The 22011-nt window shown below is 44.2% G+C and overlaps 2 protein-coding genes across 2 annotated transcripts in view; both read right to left on the bottom strand.

Annotated features, from left to right (window-relative positions):
- Window positions 1–19921, bottom strand: part of LOC146813307 (olfactory receptor 8D2-like) — a 35512-nt gene extending 15591 nt beyond the window's left edge. The window contains exon 1 of the mRNA XM_085615372.1: window positions 19850–19921. Within this exon, the coding sequence (XP_085471498.1) occupies window positions 19850–19921 (72 nt within the window). The remainder of the gene's footprint in view (window positions 1–19849) is intronic.
- Window positions 19922–20522: 601 nt separating this feature from the next.
- LOC146813306 (olfactory receptor 5G9-like) lies at window positions 20523–21278 on the bottom strand. Its single transcript, XM_085615371.1, has one exon. It carries the CDS (start codon window positions 21276–21278, stop codon window positions 20523–20525), a length of 756 nt encoding a protein of 251 aa, XP_085471497.1.
- Between the last annotated feature and the right edge of the window lie 733 nt (window positions 21279–22011).

Raw genomic sequence — 22011 nt, 5'->3', positions numbered from 1 at the left:
CGTAACTATAGTTCTGTCTGAAATAATCCCTTGTGCATTGCGTGCAATATCTGCATTTGCATTCGGGATTGACAAAGCCCTTGTATACCACACCTACAAGGTTATTTCTAAAATTGGGGGTTAGAAATGGATAACTGTGTGCCGCACCAACAAGTGAAATATGGACTCCCCTGGAGAGGGTCATAAGGCGGAGAACAGGGTGGAGCCTTGTGACTAATGGTACCCCCCCCCCCCCTTGCTTGTCCTAGCATCTAAGGCATGGCCCTATCCCTTTAGTAATATAAGACATGTATCGAATTTAAGCTGATTCATGTCCTTTCGAGGATGCCAGCAGAGCCTCCCCCCTAAACCAGACTAAAGGTAGATCTAATCATGGGGGGCTGCGGTCCCCTGAGGGTGCTCCTACATCCTGCTGCATTGCAAGTCCTTCTTGCCTATAGAATCCATCAGTCTGACTGCAAACTTCAGATGTTGTGTCTCCATGCTGGCTTCCCCACCCTAGTGTATGTAGCCACTAGCCAGATTTTGCTAAATGTATACCAGGGTGCTGAAAAGATATCACTGCCAATGCTTTTCGATTTGTGAGGACATGAGGTAAACCTATGAGCAAATTTGCCTACACCTCCTAAGTTTGAATGCAAGATGTGGTCTGCTACTTGTCACCCTATTGGAGTCACAACACCTACTTTTTGGAATGACCAACTTATGCAACCCACCAGGCTGAATGGCGTTTTTTATTTATAATATTATATTTTTTGCTTAATTGCAAGATCCCGTTACCCAACTCTCATGTTTACTGAGTGCACATCTTTTATAGAAATGGTCAAAGGATAACCTATTTAAAACTCACTCTTATTTGCAGGTTCCTGCCAATGTACCCTTCTGCCCATATATGGGCAAATGTAACTCCTACAGCATTGCGTATCCCACCACCCTACCATCCAATGCGATAAGGGGGAGGGGCCGGCACTGCCATATTCTGCTTCATTTCATGTCCATACATGCATGCCAGCCACTCACCGTCTGACTGCGATATTTAGATTCTGTGTCACCATGCTGATGTTCCCACCCTAGCTAAAGTCATGCACTTCCAAACTTCTGCTAATGTATACCAGGAAGCAGACAAGTAAGTGGGAACAGGAGGAGAAAAATATCTACACATTCCTGCCCTTTCTTGAATATTGGGAATGCCAAATGTTCTTTAATCCATTGTAGCCTTTTTGTGCTCTAACCCAGTGTTTCTTCAACTTTTGGAACTGCAGCACCCTTGTTAGATGACAACTTCTACAGCCCGCCTGGCTACCATGGCTATGGGGCAGGTAATTTTAGCTTAACTGAAGCAATCTGTAACATGCCCTCGTTTAGAGAGTGTACATACCTTGTTGAATTGACCAGACATGTGCACAGGCAGCTTAATTGATAAACTATGGCGAACAAATTAATGGTGTCAAATCTGGTTTTGGTGAAGGTTTGTCTATTGTGCATCTACCACTGAGTACCTTGATTTGTTTTGGCTGTATAAAAATTGTTGCTTGTGTCACACTTCAGGATTATAGAACAGCGCTAAATCTCTTGCTTTCTTCACTGCTGAGTGAGCCCAGTACATTCACAGATATTCCTTTACTTTTTCCATTTCTGACTGCAAACTGCAATGAGATTGCAAGCCCAAATCCTGGAAAAATAAAATTGAACATATTCTGTCAGGGGCCATGGCCTTGTCTTTGTCCTCTGTGGTGTGATCTGGACTGTATGACAAAGCGTCAATGGGGCCTCACATTCACGTGCACCCGTTCATCTTGTGATACACATCCGCTGTGAAACTAATATGCTCCATATCCATGTTAAATCAATAATAATAATGATAGTGATAAAATCATTTCATCAACTTCATGAAGATGAAAGGCTGAAGGGGCCTGCCGGGATCTGAACCTGTGACTATGAGGTCAAACACATACCATTGCATTGGGTGCCCTATTCCGGTAGCCACTAGACCTTTGTCTGCACTCTCTACTGGAAACTAATGCCTACCGAATGATAATTATCTGCACTGGCACGTTGAGAAGGAAGTACAGGTGGGTATCGCTTTTGTCTGAGCTGTGTGTTGCCCCTTGCCGCTTGGTCATCCTACCCTATTAAAGCGCCCTTTGAAAGACTAGGGGACATTTCATCACACTCTAATCTATCCTTAGTGGTTTCCACCTGGCTCCTGATGACAAAAATTAACTTGTTGTTCTATGTTAGGCCTATAGATTTTAACGTATTCGCTGCCATACAAAAGGACCTCTCAAACCAGCAGAGTAACCCAATGACTTGCGATCTGCATTGTACACTGAGCAGGCATGTGGATCCACTGCGCTATCATCCGTGAATCTAAGTTTCCACTGGGCAAAACTTCTGATCCTTCAAGACAGCAATAGCTCCTAACACCATAATATGTTGGTCACAGGACACCCCTGTCCGAAGTCCGTGTCCAGTGCGGCGGCATAGATCATGACCCTCTCCATTCTCAGTATACCGCCCAGGGAGTCACGCATTCATATCAAATTGCTATTGTGGTGACTGTGCCGGTGTATCAAGGTGGGAGTCTTCCACCTTGTGACTGTGTAGTGTATCAGGCTAAGAGCATGGTGGGGAGCAAACCTCCCCGCCAATCCGCTTACTGGGAAGTACGGGCACTGCGCAAAATCGCTGTACCAATCAGTGTTACTCTAGCACCAACCAAAATTGCAGGACCACTACCACTGGAACTGCCCTAAGGGGAACAAAGAGGATGGACGGTGGGTGGGGGCAGGTATAAATACTATTCCCCATCCCACTGTGCACTGGAAATGACACTGTAGAGGCGCCGAACCTAGGAGGGACTCCCACAGAGGGGGTTCCAGCAACAGGGTGAAAGGATGTGCCTAATGCGGCACTAAGGGGGCTGCCCTCTTACAGGGCAAACTGTGTGTGCCACAGGCAGCTGCAATCAGTCGGTTGCATCAAGGCACTATAAATGTAGTTTGCCCATATTAATGTTGATTTCATACATTTTCTCTAGTGATAAGTTAATACAATTCTGTCCTACCACATGTGCATGGCGTTCAGCCTTCCTCCATCATAAAGTGGTCAGGAGCACAGCTTCTTTACCACTCCCACAGGAAGACATAATCTCGCGGAGACACAAAGGTCAGGCACTGGAGTTCACCTCATCAGTTGCTGGATGATGAAGCGGTCACTTCTTCCTAAGTCAGTGGATATATGAGTGTCTGCACAGCAGCGCAGATGCCTCGGGATGGGATTCAGTTCATCAGTTGCTGGGTGATGGAGGGGTCACTTCTTCCTCAGCCGGTGGACATGAGAGTGCCAGTGCAGCAGCGCACAGGCCCTGGCCCTGCACTAGAGGTGCCCCAGGTTTTAAAGGCTCATGGTATCCCTGGAGTCCTGCAGAAGGTAGCTCCCCAGGCTGCTGCTGCAGCAGTGAAGCGTTAATTAATGCACTTGCTTTCTTTGTCATGTTGTGCTAACAGTCTAAATGATAGTAGCTGTTTTACATTCTCCCTTCCAACTCTAATTACGCACATTTCGCTTGACATTTGCTGTCCTTCTTTTCCTTTGGTTACTCAAACTTCTGCCAGTAACTTTTTGTGCCATCACACCAGATAGAGCTGGTGTGATCATTGCTTTCCCTTTTTTTAAATGAAATACTACTGTTCTTTTCACATAAAGGATAATGTTCAGTTTGCGTGCAGTGTCACCATAATTCAGACAAGGATTGGAAAATCCAATAGGTCTGATTATTTTATAAGTGAAGCACTTGTGTATGGATTGGTAAATTTGTGAGTGTGATTGAGTACATAGATGTATGATGGAATGTGTGAGGAGTGAGGATGGAGGCGCTTGTGCAGCTAGGTAGAAGAAGGCCTGGGTAAAATGTAATTTACCTCAGTGTCATTTGCATAATTGTGGGGATTTTGCATAATGCTTGTTATGCAAAAATCCTGAAACTATGCCAGTACATCATAGAATGTAATCATGTGCAATTTGTGCTAAAACTTACAGCGAACATGTAAGTTGTGGCAAGAAGTGACAGCACATGCACAGAAACAACAAAATACCAGTGGCGGTTATTCGCAGTGCGGTGGACACTCTTTAGTGCAGACCGCTTTATCCTTCACTTACTGCGAAAAGTAATGTGCGCAGTGCTGACGTTTGTGGGGCATATGAATCACTTGGGATTTTGCATTTGTTTTAAATAGTGCTTGTCAACTCCTTTCTTGTATCAATTTTAATCGCGCTGTTTTCTCATTTTAATATTCTTTAATTGTGCTGCATTCAACAGTGTTTTCACTTACCCTACTGTTGTCGCCTGTGTCCCCGGTCCGCCACGACAAGTGCCGATTGTGCGGAGGGACGTTAAGGCGCTTATCTCCATTTCCTGTTACTGGCTTGCTAAATGGAACCGCCGGTTGCGCTCTATTTGGTTTTTTCTGCTCTCCATATAAGGCGGGGCTGGCAGCGGACGCGCGCATCGGTGCGCCGGTGGCGCGCCGAAGACAAGCCCGTCTGCGCCCGTCCGCGCCTGACCGCTGCCTGCTGCCACGTTTTCTGGTTTGTGTTTTACTGTTTTTTCCCTATTTCTTGGTTTTTATCTTGTCAAGCTTTTAATTTTGTGAGATCTTGGGTACCTGTGAGTTCCCATAATGACTATGATTAAATATTCAAGTCAGGAGTTGAGAGACCTCAATTATCCATTATGTAAACATCCTGATATACCAGCAACTATCATTTTAAATGGCGTTTGCAAGAGTTCAGGTCCTGAAATACTTGTCCCCTCCTGTGAATTGCGTGTCACCAATTCTTCTAAAATCCCTAAATCATTAAAAGCTCTTTATTTTAATGCTCGTTCTATTCCCAAACATGCTGTGGAAATCTGGAGTCTGATTGACTCGGAACATCCCGACATTTGTTTTATTACTGAAACGTGGTTGCATAAGTATGCTTCCCCTGATGTTGTCACTGCTTTTCCTCCACAGTATACTATAACTAGAGTTGACAGGGAATTAAACAGAGGTGGTGGCCTACTCATAGCTGCTACCTCGGATGTGAGTGTTATTTCTTCAGAAATTATCTGTACTAATTTAATGGAAATGTGCGTTTTTAAAATTGAGGGTCTGTTAGGTGGAACTTGGCGTGGTGCTTTAGTATATAGACCCCCTGGCCCTAAATTTGATTTTACTCACAAATTGCTGGAGACAATTGCTCCACATGTACTTGCCTCAGATCACTTTCTCCTGTTGGGGGATTTTAATTATCATGCGGAACTAGCACTTGAATCTGATACGGAGCAGTTAATTTCTTGTACTAGTACTTTGGAATTGGTGCAATTGGTGTCTGGGCCAACACATACGGCCGGACATACGCTTGATCTGTTATTTACCAATTCCGACAAGGTTAAGATTGAGCTCCCACAGCCATTACTTTGGTCGGATCATAGCCTATTAAAATTTGTTATTCTTGACCTCACTGTTAATCCCGTGGCTAGGAAGAAATCTTTTTGGCAAAGATCTTGGAGCAAAGTTACTTTACCTCTTTTTACTTCCCATGTTAGTGTGCCTCAACCTAGCCCTAGGGGAACTATCGATCAAAGAGCAGTTCTTTTAGAAAAGACAATACCCAAGGTGTTGGATACTATCGCTCCTTTTTCTAAAGTTAGAGTTGAAACCCGAGCAGCCCCATGGTTTACCGCTCAGTTAAGGTCAATAAAGCTCTCTTGTAGGGCTGCAGAGCGGAAATAAAGGAAAACTAAAGACTCCATTGACCGTAAAACGTACAAAGATTCTCACCATTAATATACGGGAAAAATTAGACAGGCAAAAAAAACATTTCTCTTAAATCGCATTGAGAAGGCAGCCAATTCTAATAAGGAGCTTCACCAAATTTTAAAGGAATTCTCTACTCCAGTTGTCCAGTTGCATTCTTCTATCTCCCAGGAGCGGATTGATTCCTTGTCTAAATTTTTTGAGGATAAGATTACTGATATTCACAATTCCTTTTCTTTCCAACAGACTGTGGGTGTTTTGGGGCCTATTTCCCCGATTACCTTTGATCCTCCTCATATTATGGAAGAATGTATTCCTTGTAGTTCCGATGAAGTGTTGAAGGCTATCATGAAAATTAAATCTGGTTTTCCCACTGATCCTCTACCGTCTAGAATTCTTCACATCCTGGCTCCTGCTCTATTGGTTTGTCTCACTGACTTATTTAACGAGTCATTGTCTAAGTCTGAAGTTCCTAGAATATGGAAAGCTGCCAGAATTAGGCCTATAATAAAAAAACCTACTGCGGATCCTAATCTTCTTTCCAACTACCGCCCAATATCGTTGCTCCCCCACTTTGGTAAGATGCTGGAGTTTCTGGTCAATAAACAGCTTGTCGACCATCTTGATAGCTATGGGCTGAATGACCCTTCAAAGACGGGTTTCAGAGCAGCACATAGTACGGAAATAGCCATGTTGGAAGTGACAGACAACATCAGACGTGCTCTGGATAGAGGGCAGTCTTCTATTCTTGTTCTGTTGGATCTGTCTGCAGCATTTGACACCATCTCCCACAGCATTCTTGAACGTCGACTGTGGGAGATTGGTGTCAGGGGAAAAGCCCTGCAGTGGCAAAAAAATTATCTTTCTGATCGTACTACAATTGTCCAGATTGATGATGCCATTTCTTCCAGCAGATCAGTTAAGATGGGAGTGCCTCAAGGTTCTATTTTGGGCCCTACTCTTTTTAATCTTTATGTGACCTCTCTGGCCGTAGTGATTAGATCCTTTGGTTTCGACGTCGTCTCATATGCTGACGACACTCAGATTCTGATCACTATTGGTCCTGACCCAACAGAAACTAGGCTCCGTTTTAAAAACTGTATGTCTCACATTGAAAATTGGATGTGTGCTAATCATCTGCAGCTAAACAGAGGAAAGACCGAGATAGTGCTTTATGGCAGGGCTCAAGAGTTTTGGTTCCATGATTGGTGGCCTTCTAACCTTGGCCCTTGTCCTACTCCAACGGCAACTGTGCGCAATCTTGTTTTTCAAATGGACAATAAATTGTCCATGAAAGACCATGTAAACAAGACAGTGAGCACCTGTTTTGGTGTTATGCGCAATTTGCGTAAAGTTTTTAAATGGATTCCGATTGAGGCAAGAAGGTCCTTAGTTCAGGGACTAATTGTTAGCAGAATGGACTATGGTAATGCCATAAATGATAATCTACTGTCAAGGCTTCAGCTCGTGCAGAATACTGCAGCTAGGCTGGTACTCAATCTTCCACCCAGATCTTCATCGGCTCCCATTCTGAAACTTCTGCATTGGTTGCCTGTCAGGAAGCGTATTCAATTTAAGATTCTTTGCTTGACACATCAGAACATGTACGTAAAAGGTCCGGGTTTCTGGACTAAAAAGCTTAGCTGGTATCTCCCAGGTAGAACGTTGAGATCCAGTAACACAGCCCTTCTTGTATCCCCCAGAATTCGTACCGCTATTAACGGAGGTAGATCTTTCTCTTTTCTGGCCCCTCTGTTTTGGAATAAATTGCCTCTCCAGTTACGTACTATAATGGATCATAATTGCTTTCGTAGGAAGTTGAAGGCATTGCTGTTTGACATCTAACTGCACAAATTCTATCTTATTTTACAGTTATCCACCAGTGGCATGAGACTTTTGTAGTGATATGTGCGCTTAATAAATATCCCTTGATTTGATTTGATTTGATTTTGATTTTTCAGACTTTGACAGCACAAAAATAGTGCCAAATGACAGATTTACATTTCCTGTAATCACACATAATTTGGTATATTTTGCCAACATTCTGTTTGCATAATCAAGTGAAAGCAGTTACATCGGAGGCAGTTCCTCCATATGAGCTGAGGACTGCCGCCCCCAACACTGTTGCTCAGAAAGCTGGGAAAATTGATTTTATTACCATTTTATTTTTCCTGCTTTCTGCCGAACGGAGAGGGGAGGGTGGGGAGGTATGTCATTACTGCTGATTGGCAGAAATGACGAGTGGCTCCTTCAGTATGAATTGCGCATGTCGGCTTGTCCGGCAACCTTGCTACAGGCAAACAAACATGCATAATTCAACATATCTAACCCAAGAAGGCACTGGGTCCCAGTGCCTTTCCAGCCAATCCAGACGCTTCACTCAAGTTGCTTAACAGCAGTAGCATCTAGATTAGATTATGAGCTGTGGGACCGCGAGCTCGGAGGATCTGGAGCCGGTTATTGGACGTGCTGCAGGCTGAGGTAAGATTCTTTTCTTTATACATTTTTAAACGTTTATTTATTTGTATGTATTTCTGTATTCTGTTTATGAATGATTATATGCATGAATGTATGTATGTAGTGTGTTGATTAGCGTCATGTGTGTGAACTATATACAACAGTCGCCCCACCATTTTTGCCGTTCACCAACCACCACTGAGTTACACAACTTTTGCTCACCCTAGTTAGAAGGGGCTTTTTAGTACAGCTGCTGGTGACACCTATAGTTCCCATTTGCTAATGGCAATTTTCTTTTCAAATTTCGAAATTTCCAAATTTATGGAAATCGAGAAAGTGAAACTTTTTAAATAGTACATCTCCAACAGGCCCTGGTATTTCATTTCAGTGTAGATATCTTCAAGGGTTTCCAGTGCATCCTAAAAAAGCATCTGTTCTTGGGAATGCTCTTGGATGGGTCTCCCAGGCTTCTTGTGACATGGATATTCCCAGTACTGTTTTATGTCCTGGAGACTTGACCCATCAGTGCTCGGCTTGCATTGCATGTGTCAGATGAGGATTGCATACAGAGTACAGGAGATGTGAGTAGAAGCAGGATCTGTTTTATTGAATTGATATTAAATAAGATCAGGAGCGGGTGAGTGGTTGGAAATAGTCTCAAATAGTTTCAAATTTCATTTTTTAGCTGATGAAAAAGAGGTGGGCAATTTTGGAAGAACAAAATAGAATTATCTTACACTACATGACTGACAAGATGAATGCCCTTTTCTATCCAAGTAGGTCAATGTATGATGTTCCCTGGAATCTGAGGGAATGAGTAATCCCATAGTGAGGAAATGACAGTCGATTTGTGAATGACGTCCCCGTTTTAAGCAGAAATGGGACAACACAAGCTGGGTCATTTTCACTACTTTAAGGACTCCCTCCTAGATTGTAACCTGTCATTCAAATTAATAATTAGTAAAGAAGACTCAGAGGGGTCTTCAGTTTTTTTATAAGACCAATTAGGAGATTCCTAGTCAAAGGGACTTTGCGACTTTATTACACTGATGAAAACAAACTCTATTTGATAAATTCTAGTAACTGGGAACCCCAGAGCACTAAGAGCTGTAGAAATCTGTATTTAAGTCATTGAGATTGCTGGTTGTTTTTCAAGGCCCCTTAGAACATTCAAAAAGGAATCTTTCCCAATGTTCAAACCAGGATGCTACTAATTAACTTCACCCCCACCACAGGGAGTGGCTTCGAGGGCAATGGAGTTGGGTGCTTCCTTGGGCCGTTCCTGCTCCCCCCGCGCTAGCACCACTAAGAGAGGTTTTAAGGAAAGGGCAATGTAGGCTCTGGCCCTGGGCCCCTGGCTTTCAGGGGGCCCCTGATCGAGCCAGCTCTGTTCTACACAGTCTTGCCCTGATGACCTTGAATAATTCTTAAACAGATTGTTTTAAATACTTTTCCTTTAACCTATTTTTAATGTGGGTGTTTTGTGAGAGTCTATCACAGATATTATGATGATACATGTTGTGTTTATTTTTCATGCAACAGCCATTAAAAGTTTATTTTAGATCAAAACAGGACCTCACATATAAGAAGTGGGAGGGTGTCACAGAAGTGATTTGCAGTAATATTAGTGAGCTGCTGCTGTGGTGCAGTACTGAAAATGCATATCACTATCCCTGAATATTAGATGTAAACACATTTAGAATTTATATGAGTGTGCCTTTACAGTGTCAGTGACCTGGCCAAAGAGGGCATGAAAGAGCTGAAACTGGATCATAAATTCAAAGCTGTTCTGAACGTTTGGGCCCGGGTCCCCAAATTCCTTATGTCCCTGGCACCACAGCTCAATGGCATTGGAAATACTGAGGGTGCTGCCTTCCAAGTGTCTCCCCAGAGTGTAACCCGCACAGGGGCAGTGCACGCCGACTTTCCTGCAGCAGATCTTGGTCTGGAGCTCTCGCGCCAGAGGCTATCTGGGCAACAAGATGGCTGCCACTGCATGGCTGCAGGCCAATGGACCTGGGAGGAGAAGGCACTGGTCGCTCTTGGATTGCAGCAAGCTCAGAGTGTTAACAATTTACAGCAGTGATGGGGAAACTCTGCTCCCTCATTGGCATCTAACTTACCTCAGATATTGGACCTGGTCCTGCCTGTCAGTCATAAGCTGCGATGAAAAATTACAAATGCGGTGCGGACCAATGGAGCAGGCCTATGAGGGAGAAGCCACTGATTAAACAGAAGCACACAGGGCTCTTTGAGAAGATTAGCTGCTGCAAGAGGACAGAGGTGTACCCACTTCAATATAAACAGTAACTTTGGATGTGGGGGGGTGGGAACCCCTCATGATGATGAATACCCTGTTCCCCAAGCTAGAATAATCTTGGACATTACACCGCCTTGACACTGGTGAGGAAGTGCATCTTCTGCTTGGGCTCTATGCATGGAGTGTTTGGTTGATGCGCAGTAGCTTGGGTGAGGCAGAGGCTAATAGAACCAGGAAATGGGCTTCGTAATGGGGACAGCTGGGCCCATGCTGGATCTATAACGCAGGTGCGGTGAGCAGTTACTTATTATGTTCTGTGCTGAAGGTATTCAACATGGCAAAGCTGAAGGTGGTGAAAGTGTTGCCCAAAAGGGGTCCCCATCTGACATAGACCTTTTCTGTGGATACTGGAGCTAGCATTTCTCTCAATGTGCTTTGTAATATTTTGGAGGGGCATAACAAAACATTTGCCAAAATCTTGCAATATCAAACCAAAAATTAGCACTCGAAAGCAAGATTGAGGTGTTGGTTTTAGAGGTGACACTCCTCAAGGCCAAATAATGTAGTTAGAGTAATGGCAAGGGGCACAAGCCGTGCGGCGTTGGACTCTACTGTACAGAAGCTACAGAGCAGCCAGTGTGTAAGGTTTCTTTTAAAACTATGCACTGTGCATATGGACATTCAGATTACACCAGATTATATTTGACACCACCACAGCAGTGCTCACTTGAAATACTTGAATGACCGTAAAACAAAAAGGAATCCCCTGATAAAGAGAGAAAACAAAGATACTGACCCTTGGTTTGCCACACTATGACTTCCACGTTATAGGAGTTGACTAAAGTGGTGTGCTCTGTTAGAGAAAGCAACTACAAAGGGCCTCTTTATGAGGTTTTGACGTAGGGCAGTGCCGCAAGAATCTTTCTGCGCTGCCCTACGTCAAAAGAAATGGGCAGCAATACGCCTTATCTATGTGTTACGGCACATTCCTGTCCAATTCGCCAGTGCCAACACACAATGCGCTGCCGTGCCCCAACGCAGGTTCCCATGTACCATGGTGCAAGGGTGCCTAATTTGTGGGGCTGTTTGATTTTGTACAGGAAAGTAGACCAAACACAAAAAACAACGGGAGAGGAAGGGAAAACAACACGACTACTCCCCTCAAGGGATAATCTCAAAAACAACAAAGTCCGTGTGTGTTAAACAGGGCCTCTTTAGGTTAAGGGAGCACGGGTCTGCTGACTCACTACAATCCTGTATAATATAATGTTCCAAAGGAAAGTAGACCTACATAAGTAGTATAGGTTTTATATAAAGCCCTCACTCGCCAACCTGGTTGGTGACAGGCTTCATCATCGGGCTCCACTGGGTATGGCCGAATGCCATCCCAGTGTGCTACAACGCCAGGTTACTGCGGAGCGGGGTTCTTGTGAGGTGACAGTGAATTTAAAAACTTCCAATTGAGTCAAAAAAGCAGTTTTATTTGTTTTGCTAATTGGAAATATTAAAAAGAAAGAGTGAGGGTCAAAAAATAGAAGACCGGATTAACTCTGTGGTGGTCAACATGTTTCTGCCTTAATGTATGATTAACAGGCTTTCGTCAGGACCAGAGTGGGGGTGCAGAGTCCCGGTGGTGTGGGCGCGCTAAGGCTCACCCTCCCGTGGACTAACAGTGTGAAAAATATATACAGTGAATAATCCGCCAATAGTTATAGTGGAGGAGAGGAACGAGTTTATTCTGATAGTTAACAAACACACAACAAAAGACAAAACATGAAAGAATTGTAAGTGTTGATGGTCAAACTCGTAATCCATCGCTGCCAAAGTCAGCCAAGCAGCAAACAAGGTGCTCAATTGGAGAAGTGCCATTAGCGAATACCACAGGTGCAATAATTGTGAAATCAGTGCACCTAAAATTAACAGGTCACAGGTGTCAGGCAAGTGGGTTGAAACTTGTCCTGAATAGCGTGTCTAATAAAGTATGTCGAGACACATGTGAATGCTGTATTGTGTGTGAAAACTTATATAGCATATGGGCAGGGGGGACGGAGAAACGTACCCCTGTGTAAGTCATAGGTAACGACTTAGACTACAGGGAAGAAAGAAAACCCCGTCTTACTCGGAGGCATATCCATATGAAGCCTCAAGGATCCCGGGAGGGGGGTGGGAGCATATGGCACACCCTGGAATTAAAGAAAATAAAGGGAAGGAGGAGTAAAAACCAAGAGCGTGGTATCTCTTAGAGCGCTTACCGTTAAAATGGAAGAAGGAGGAAGTGGGATAGAGTGTTACTCACACCCTCATTGCTCAGCACCCGTTTGGTACCTGAGGAGCCTCTCGCACCCGGGTCCGAAATGTCAGGGTCCGTGGAGGGGGCTTGTATATGTGGTAGCAGGGATTGCGTGCGTCGCGTGAGGCGACGGGACAAAGAGAGAGCGCCACGGTGATTTGACATGCTCAGCCGTTACTGCTGCGTGATTGGGTAACATGGCGGCTGGGGAGCCAATGATATCATGGTTAGGAAAAAAGTCACTGCTGGTTAAAGTCGGGAAGCTGTTCGCGGGAGAAAGTGTGTTTTTTTTCTTCAAGTAGGACGGAGCTTTATTGAGCGTGGGAACCTTTCCACTCCCCATTACTGAGTGATATGTCGAGAGCCAATTATATCGTTGTGACGAAAAAAGGCGATGCCGTATGTTGAAAGGGAGTTAATCGCGAAAAAGGCAGGATAAAAGAATAGGACATAGCCTTATATAGCGTGAGCATATGACGCTCGCCTTTAGTGAGTAAAGAATGCGAAACATCTTCCGGTACATGGAAGCTCATGTATATAAGAGGACTCCTTGTGGAATAGAAGCTCACAAGGTCTAGCGATGCAGCCAATAGACTATAAGGCACGGCAATTGAACCGGGCCATATGAATATATAATATCACGTTGCTCAGGATGAAGAAATGATAGGGCAACAGAAATTATATGCCAAAAGGGACTATTTCAGAGTGAGTAGTGATTGAACTTCCCTCATATTCGGGAAGGAAAATAAGGGGTAGACAGGTGTACTAGTTAATACATGTAGCTGTCTAGGCTAAGAAATGAAGGGACACCAAAGGTGCCAGCAAATCGATTCATCATAAAAGTAGTAATGAGTTGAAAGTGTCGGGACTTATAGTATTGTTGTCCAAGGTATGTTATCATTGAGGCCACAATGATTTGTCCCCAGGGGGTGGACCCATCTCTGTTCCTTTTCAAAAAGGATCTTTTGAATATTCCTCTGTGCGGTGATCTCCTCAATGATGGTCCATGTCATATCATTAGTGGTATGATTGGCAGACAGGAAGTGTTCACTGAGTTTCGTAGTGATGCGTTTGCACCTGATGTTACTCCGGTGTTCGCATATGCGGAGTTTGACTTTTCTGGTAGTCATTCCAACGTAGCGTAGACCGCACGGGCATGTAATCAGATAGATCACATTAGATGTGTTGCAATTAGTGTGTCCTCGTTGAGTCCAGATCTTGCCTGGTTCCAGATTCAAAGTAGTTGTACGTGAGGTCAGGTGACATATGCTGCAATCGGAGCAGGGAAAATGTCCTGTGATTTTGGGTAAGCCCCAGGCCTCTGTGATAGTCCTTTGGGTTGAGTTTGTTTGTACAATTGGGCGTGTATGTACCAGGCTGTTACGCAAGCTCTGAGCCCGTTTGAAAGAAAAAAGAGGTTTCTCCCACTTGCGATTGTTGATATTAATAATGCTCCAGTATTTGTTAATGACTTTCTTCATTTTATTAGATAAAGTGCTGTAAGTTGTTATGCAAGTTAACGGTGTAGGTCTCGCGTCTTTGATGTGATCCTCCAACAGTACTTTCCTGGGTTGGTTCCTAGAACGTTTGTAACTTTTGGAGAGTAAAGGTTTGGGGTACCCTCTTGCTGCCAATTTCGAGGTCAGGTCTTCAGATTGATTTTTAAAATCGCCCAGTGAGGTACAATTCCGCCGAAGACGGAGGAATTGACCGTACGGTAGATTCTCCCTCAGTGTGCGGGGATGGAAACTCGTAAACTCCAGTAGATTGTTTCTGGAGGTGGGTTTATAGGCTTTCGATGTCCATCGTAACCAGAATGGTCTCATCAGAGCATGTCATGTTGTTCAACAACTTCAGTAAATCCTTTGTATCCTTGAGATATGTGGATGATTGTTGGACCAAAGGTTTAAGAAAATGATCACAGAAACGTGATAGTGGTTCCAAAAGAGAACCGATCCCCGAAACTATGGGGCGACCAGGGGGAGGGAGTCTATCCTTATAAATTTTTGGAAGGATATAGAAGTACGGAATGGTTCCCTGACTCTCTGTTAGGAACCGTGCTTCTGAGCTAGTGATCACCCCTTCGGTCAAAGCTTCTTCGACTCTCCCCTTGATCAGGTTTCTCAGATCATTGGAGGGATCACAGTGGAGCGGCGTGTAGTTCTTACGATCACCCAGAAGCCTTTGGCATTGGGGATACTTCTCTGCGACCACTATCCACGTTTATCCCACCTCCACATACTATTCCAGTGGAGATCGCTACTTTTGAGCGTGCAGTTTTCGCAGAGATAGAGAATTTGGACATTCCCTCCACTTTCAAAAATCTTAGCGCAGAGGAGTTCAAAGCCATTGACTTCCTGCGCCAGGACACGAATATCACCATTAAACCAGCAGACAAGGGGGGCGCAGTGGTGCTGTTAAATACGACCGATTACGACCAAGAATGCTAAAGGCTTCACGGTTCCTAACAGAGAGTCAGGGAACCATTCCGTACTTCTATATCTTCCCAAAAATTCATAAGGATAGACTCCCTCCCACTGGTCGCCCCATAGTTTCGGGGATCGGTTCTCTTTTGGAACCACTATCACGTTTCTGTGATCATTTTCTTAAACCTTTGGTCCAACAATCATCCACATATCTCAAGGATACAAAGGATTTACTGAAGTTGTTGAACAACATGACATGCTCTGATGAGACCATTCTGGTGACGATGGACATCGAAAGCCTATACACAAGCATCCCCCAGGATGAGACTATCAGAGTCCTGGAAGAGTCCCTAAATTCCCATCCATGGGAATATAGAACTACAAAGGATTTCATCATCCAATGCGCCACTTTGGCTCTGAAAGAAAACTTTTTTGAATACCAGGGATGCTTGTATCTACAATCGACAGGTACTTCCATGGGGAGCACCTTTGCCCCAAGCGTGGCAGGTCTGTAAGTGTACGACTTTGAACGGAAATTCATCCTTCCTAACACCAACCCATATATATCCTCCATAGGCCTATGGAGAAGATATATAGATGATGTGCTGCTAATCTGGCAAGGCAGTCAAAATGCCCTGCTTGCTTTCTTTGAATGGGTCAATACTTTGGATCCCAATTTGAAATTCACTTATACCTACGGTTTATCAGAAGTAGTATTCCTGGATGTTATAATCACGAAAAAACAGGGAGCACTACATACGAGGACATATTATAAACCCACCTCCAGAAACAATCTACTGGAGTTTACGAGTTTCCTTCCCCGCACACTGAGGGAGAACCTACCGTACGGTCAATTCCTCCATCTTCGGCGGAATTGTACCTCACTGGGCGATTTTAAAAATCAATCTGACGACCTGACCTCGAAATTGGCAGCAAGAGGGTATCCCCAACCTTTACTCTCCAAAAGTTACAAACGTGCTAGGAACCAACCCAGGGAAGTACTGTTGGAGGATCACATCAAAGACGCGAGACCTACACCATTAACTTGCGTAACAACTTACAGCACTTTATCTAATAAAATGAAGAAAGTCATTAACAAACACTGGAGCATTATTGATATCAACAATCGCAAGTGGGAGAAACCTCTTTTTTCTTTCAAACGGGCTCAGAGCTTGCGTAACAGCCTGGTACATACACGCCCAACTGTACAAACAAACTCAACCCAAAGGATTATCACAGAGGCCTGGGGCTTACCCAAAATCACAGGACATTTTCCCTGCTCCGATTGCAGCATATGTCACCTGACCTCACGTACAACTACTTTGAATCTGGAACCAGGCAAGATCTGGACTCAACGAGTACACACTAATTGCAACACATCTAATGTGATCTATCTGATTACATGCCCGTGCGGTCTACGCTACGTTGGAATGACTACCAGAAAAGTCAAACTCCGCATATGCGAACACCGGAGTAACATCAGGTGCAAACGCATCACTACGAAACTCAGTGAACACTTCCTGTCTGCTAATCATACCACTAATGATATGACATGGACCATCATTGAGTAGATCACCGCACGGAGGAATATTCAAAAGATCCTTTTTGAAAAGGAACAGAGATGGGTCCACCGCCTGGGGACAAATCATTGTGGCCTCAATGATAACATACCTTGGACAACAATACTATAAGTCCCGACACTTTCAACTCATTACTACTTTTATGATGAATCGATTTGCTGGCACCTTTGGTGTCCCTTCATTTCTTAGCCTAGACAGCTACATGTATTAACTAGTACACCTGTCTACCCCTTATTTTCCTTCCAGTATATGAGGGAAGTTCAATCACTACTCACTCTGAAATAGTCCCTTTTGGCATATCATTTCTGTTGCCCTATCATTTCTTCCTCCTGAGCAACGTGATATTATATATTCATATGGCCCGGTTCAATTGCCGTGCCTTATGGTCGATTGGCTGCATCGCTAGACCTTGTGAGCTTCTATTCCACAAGGTGTCCCCTTATATACATGAGCTTCCATGAACCGGAAGATTTTCCGCATTCTTTACTCACTAAAGGCGAGCGTCATATGCTCACGCTATATAAGGCTATGTCCTATTCTTTTATCCTGCCTTTTCCGCGATTAACTCCCTTTCAACATACGGCATCGCCTTTTTTCGTCACAACGATATAATTGGCTCTAGACATATCACTCAGTAATGGGGAGCGTAAAGGTTCCCACGCTCAATAAAGCTCCGTCCTACTGGAAGAAAAAAAACACACTTTCTCCCGCGAACAGCTTCCCGACTTTAACCAGCAGTGACTTTTTTCCTAACCATGATATCATTGGCTCCCCAGCCGCCATGTTACCCAATCACGCAGCAGTAACGGCTGAGCATGTCAAATCACCGTGGCGCTCTCTCTTTGTCCCGTCGCCTCACGCGACGCACGCAATCCCTGCTACCACATATACAAGCCCCCTCCACGGACCCTGACATTTCGGACCCGGGTGCGAGAGGCTCCTCAGGTACCAAACGGGTGCTGAGCAACGAGGGCGTGAGTAACACTCTATCCCACTTCCTCCTTCTTCCATTTTAACGGTAAGCGCTCTAAGAGATACCACGCTCTTGGTTTTTACTCCTCCTTCCCTTTATTTTCTTTAATTCCAGGGTGTGCCATATGCTCCCACCCCCCTCCCGGGATCCTTGAGGCTTCATATGGATATGCCTCCGAGTAAGACGGGGTTTTCTTTCTTCCCTGTAGTCTAAGTCGTTACCTATGACTTACACAGGGGTACGTTTCTCCGTCCCCCCTGCCCATATGCTATATAAGTTTTCACACACAATACAGCATTCACATGTGTCTCGATATACTTTATTAGACATGCTATTCAGGACAAGTTTCAACCCACTTGCCTGACACCTGTGACCTGTTAATTTTAGGTGCACTGATTTCACAATTATTGCACCTGTGGTATTCGCTAATGGCACTTCTCCAATTGAGCACCTTGTTTGCTGCTTGGCTGACTTTGGCAGCGATGGATTACGAGTTTGACCATCAACACTTACAATTCTTTCATGTTTTGTCTTTTGTTGTGTGTTTGTTAACTATCAGAATAAACTCGTTCCTCTCCTCCACTATAACTATTGGCGGATTATTCACTGTATATATTTTTCACACTGTTAGTCCACAGGAGGGTGAGCCTTAGCGTGCCCACACCACCGGGACTCTGCACCCCCACTCTGGTCCTGACGAAAGCCTGTTAATCATACATTAAGGCAGAAACATGTTGACCGCCACAGAGTGAATCCGGTCTTCTATTTTTTGACCCTCACTCTTTCTTTTTAATATTTTCAATTAGCAAAACAAATAAAACTGCTTTTTTGACTCAATTGGAAGTTTTTAAATTCACTGTCACCTCACAAGAACCCCGCTCCGCAGTAACCTGGCGTTGTAGCACACTGGGATGGCACTCGGCCATACCCAGTGGAGCCCGATGATGAAGCATGTCACCAACCAGGTTGGCGAGTGAGGGCTTTATATAAAACCTATACTACTTATGTAGGTCTACTTTCCTTTGGAACATTATACAGGATTGTAGTGAGTCAGCAGACCCGTGCTCCGTTAACCTAAAGAGGCCCTGTTTAACACACACGGACTTTGTTGTTTTGAGACAGGAAAGTAGACCTTCCTGCACAAAATCAATAAATTCAGGTGATTTCCTTTTTCTGTGTGTGCTGTAGAATACAGCACACATCGAAAAAGGAAAACATGAGGAGGAAAGTAAAACATGTCTCGTCTTTGCACCTCCCTAACGACCCCCCTGGGGTGGTGTTAGGTTCTGAAGCATTCCCATGTTTACAATTTCTCAAAAATCTGGGAATGTGTCAGGTCCCATGGATGTTAGGTTGGAACACCCACAGCAACACCCTTGGAATGACACTTTCACACAGTTTTGTGCGTGAAAGGGCACATATTTATAAGGCCATAAAAAGTCACATGAAGTGGCTTTATGTGTCCTTATAAATATGCCGTGGAACATTTTGCCGCCGGAACATAAACAAAAGTGAGTTTCCGGTGGCACAAAACCACCGGTATGGCTTTGTACATGAGGCCCAAGCTTTTTATCATAGAGAGGCCAAAGACTTGATATCTATTCACCTTAAGGTGCCGCTGCCCCCAGGTGGGTGATTGAAGATGGACAAGCTAACAGTGGTTCTACTCTGTTGAGTGGTTCAATGATTTATGGTAGATCATGTAACCCCATCTGAAAGGGATGGGCTAATGCTATGTGGAGAGTGTTGAGTTTTGGGTAACACCTTTGGTAAAAAATTACAATGAAATTGGGGATTATCAGCTGCAAATGATAAGGCAGGTCTGATCTATTCTCACAACCCGGGAGCAGTTTTTCCTAAGGGTGGTATATAAATTATTTATTTACTCTGTGATGAAGTTACTGGACATAGGATAGTTTTGCAGCTGCAAACATAAAGCAGTTGCTACAACAACTCAGTCTGTAAACAAGCCACTCCTGACAATGAGAGTCGTCCACTCCTAAAACAGACATGACCCTTTCCCATGCACTTTGTGCTATCCTTCCTAGCCAGCAAGCTGTACCCCACTAAGGGAGTCTGCTTCTCCATCCTTGAACCCTGTAGCCACACACTCTTGTGTCTCTGAGTCATCCATCACTAAGAGAGCCAAGCCTCTAATCCTGAGCATGTGAGCTACTAATGGTAAACTTGTGTGTTCTACCCCTTCAGGAGCCAGTAACTTGAACCTCTTCCTGAACCTGCAAACTTTATCCATTCTAAAGCCTTCAGACTCTACTTAGCTTTACCCTGGTGAGTCCTACTCATTTCATTTATTTGTTTTTCAGTTTCCGAGCATGAATTAATTATCTTAAAGCCAAAGCACACTACCTGTTTCTGAGTCTGTGAGCTCCACCTGTTTCATACCCTTGGATCCTGTTTGCTCTTTCCTGAGCCTGAGAGCTGCATCTATTAGCAAGCCGCTGAGCCTCTTCCATTTCTGAGTGTGTGAGCCGGTACTTGTGGAGCCTGGTTTATACTCTTTAATTCATAAAGTATAATCTGGTGTCATCAATATAGGAAAGTCTTTTTAATGCATTTCAGACACACCCTATCCCCACAACTTTCAGCATAGTGTAATGAAATTTTGTAACAAATGTTCGCTGAACGTCATTTGAGTACACTATGTTTGGGAAAAGCTGGTCATGGAAAGCAATTAAAAGAATTGACAAATGAATTTTACAACCAAGTATGCAGCTTTATCCAGAATTGTCTATGAGATTGGACTCCTTCCTACTGGTTCGCTTTAGTGCCTTCTTTACCTCCTTATTTCTAAGAGTATATATGACCGGATTCAGCATTGGAATGAGACCCGCATAAAGCAAGGAGAATATCTTCTCTTGCCCTTTGGAGTACACTGAGGTGGGCTTCAGATAGGCACTAAACACAGTCCCATAGAAGAGAAGGAGAGTGGTGAAGTGAGCAGAGCATGTTGAGAAGGCTTGACGCCTCCCAGCAGCTGAGCGTATTCCCAGGATGGCGGAAATGATGAAGACATAGGATGTGAAAGTAATGATTGAGGAAGTGACCCCTAAACCAAACCCAATTGTGAAGGTGGCGATGACAATGCTAGTGATGTCACTGCAGATCAGCTGTATGAGTACAGGTACATCACAGAAGAAATGATCAAGATTCTGATGCCCACAGAAAGACATGCTGGACAGTAATAGGGTGTGCGGCATTGCATCCAGTACTCCTATGGTCCAAGAGATAGCTGCCAGCTGAGCACACATCCTCCTGCTCATGACTGTGTCATATCGTAAGGGATTGCATATGGCAACATATCGGTCATATCCCATGACAGTGAGTAGCATTATCTCTGTACTCACAAAAAACATGAAAAAGTAAATCTGGGTAAAGCAAGAAGCTGAAGAGATGAACTTCCCATCTGTCAAGTGGATGGCAATGGCTTTAGGGAGAGTGACAGAGGTGGAACAGATGTCTAGGAAGGACATGTGGCGCAGGAAATAGTACATGGGCTTGTGTAGATGAGGGCTAAGACTAATGATGAAAAAACCATGAAATTCCCCAACACGGAAATAAGGTAAATAAGAAAGAGCAGAAGAACGATGGGCGCCTGCAAGGCTGGATTGTCCGAAAACCCAAGCAAGATGAACCCTGTCACTGAGGAGTTATTTCCAACTTTCATGTCTTCTCTATTCTTTGGCTGTGGGAGAAAAAAGGAGCATTGATTAGAAATAGAAGGAACATCTCACAACACTGACCAAATTAAATGACATTTCTGAAACTACATAGGGGCAGATTTACAAGATCTGACACATCTGTGCATTTTAGCAGAGATGCATACGTTCAATTGCGTCATGCAAAAAAAACCCTACAAAGCGGTGCACCGTGGTGCAAGGATTGACAGATGCATCATAAATCTGTTGACGTATAGGTAACGCTTTGCTGGAGTCATGTCACAAGTGCAACACAACTCCAGCAATGCTCAGGAATGCCTATTCATATTGTGCTGCGTTACTCTTTACGCCTGCTGCCTATTCGTATTGTGCTGCGTTACTTCTTACGCTTGCTTCAAGCAGGCGTAAGGTTTTGACGCAGTGGCATCGTGGAAGTCACTCAGTGTTGTAGCTTCCACTGTGCCACTTTTATGAGGACTTTCTTGCATCGGAACGCCCACCATGTATACATTATACCTGACGCAGGTATAATGTGATGGAGGTCTTT

This window comes from Triturus cristatus, chromosome 7 (assembly GCF_964204655.1).
Source record: "Triturus cristatus chromosome 7, aTriCri1.1, whole genome shotgun sequence".
Classification (NCBI taxonomy): domain Eukaryota; kingdom Metazoa; phylum Chordata; class Amphibia; order Caudata; family Salamandridae; genus Triturus; species Triturus cristatus.
The sequence above is the reverse complement of the archived record's forward strand: the minus strand, read 5'-3'. Positions and strand labels throughout refer to the sequence as shown.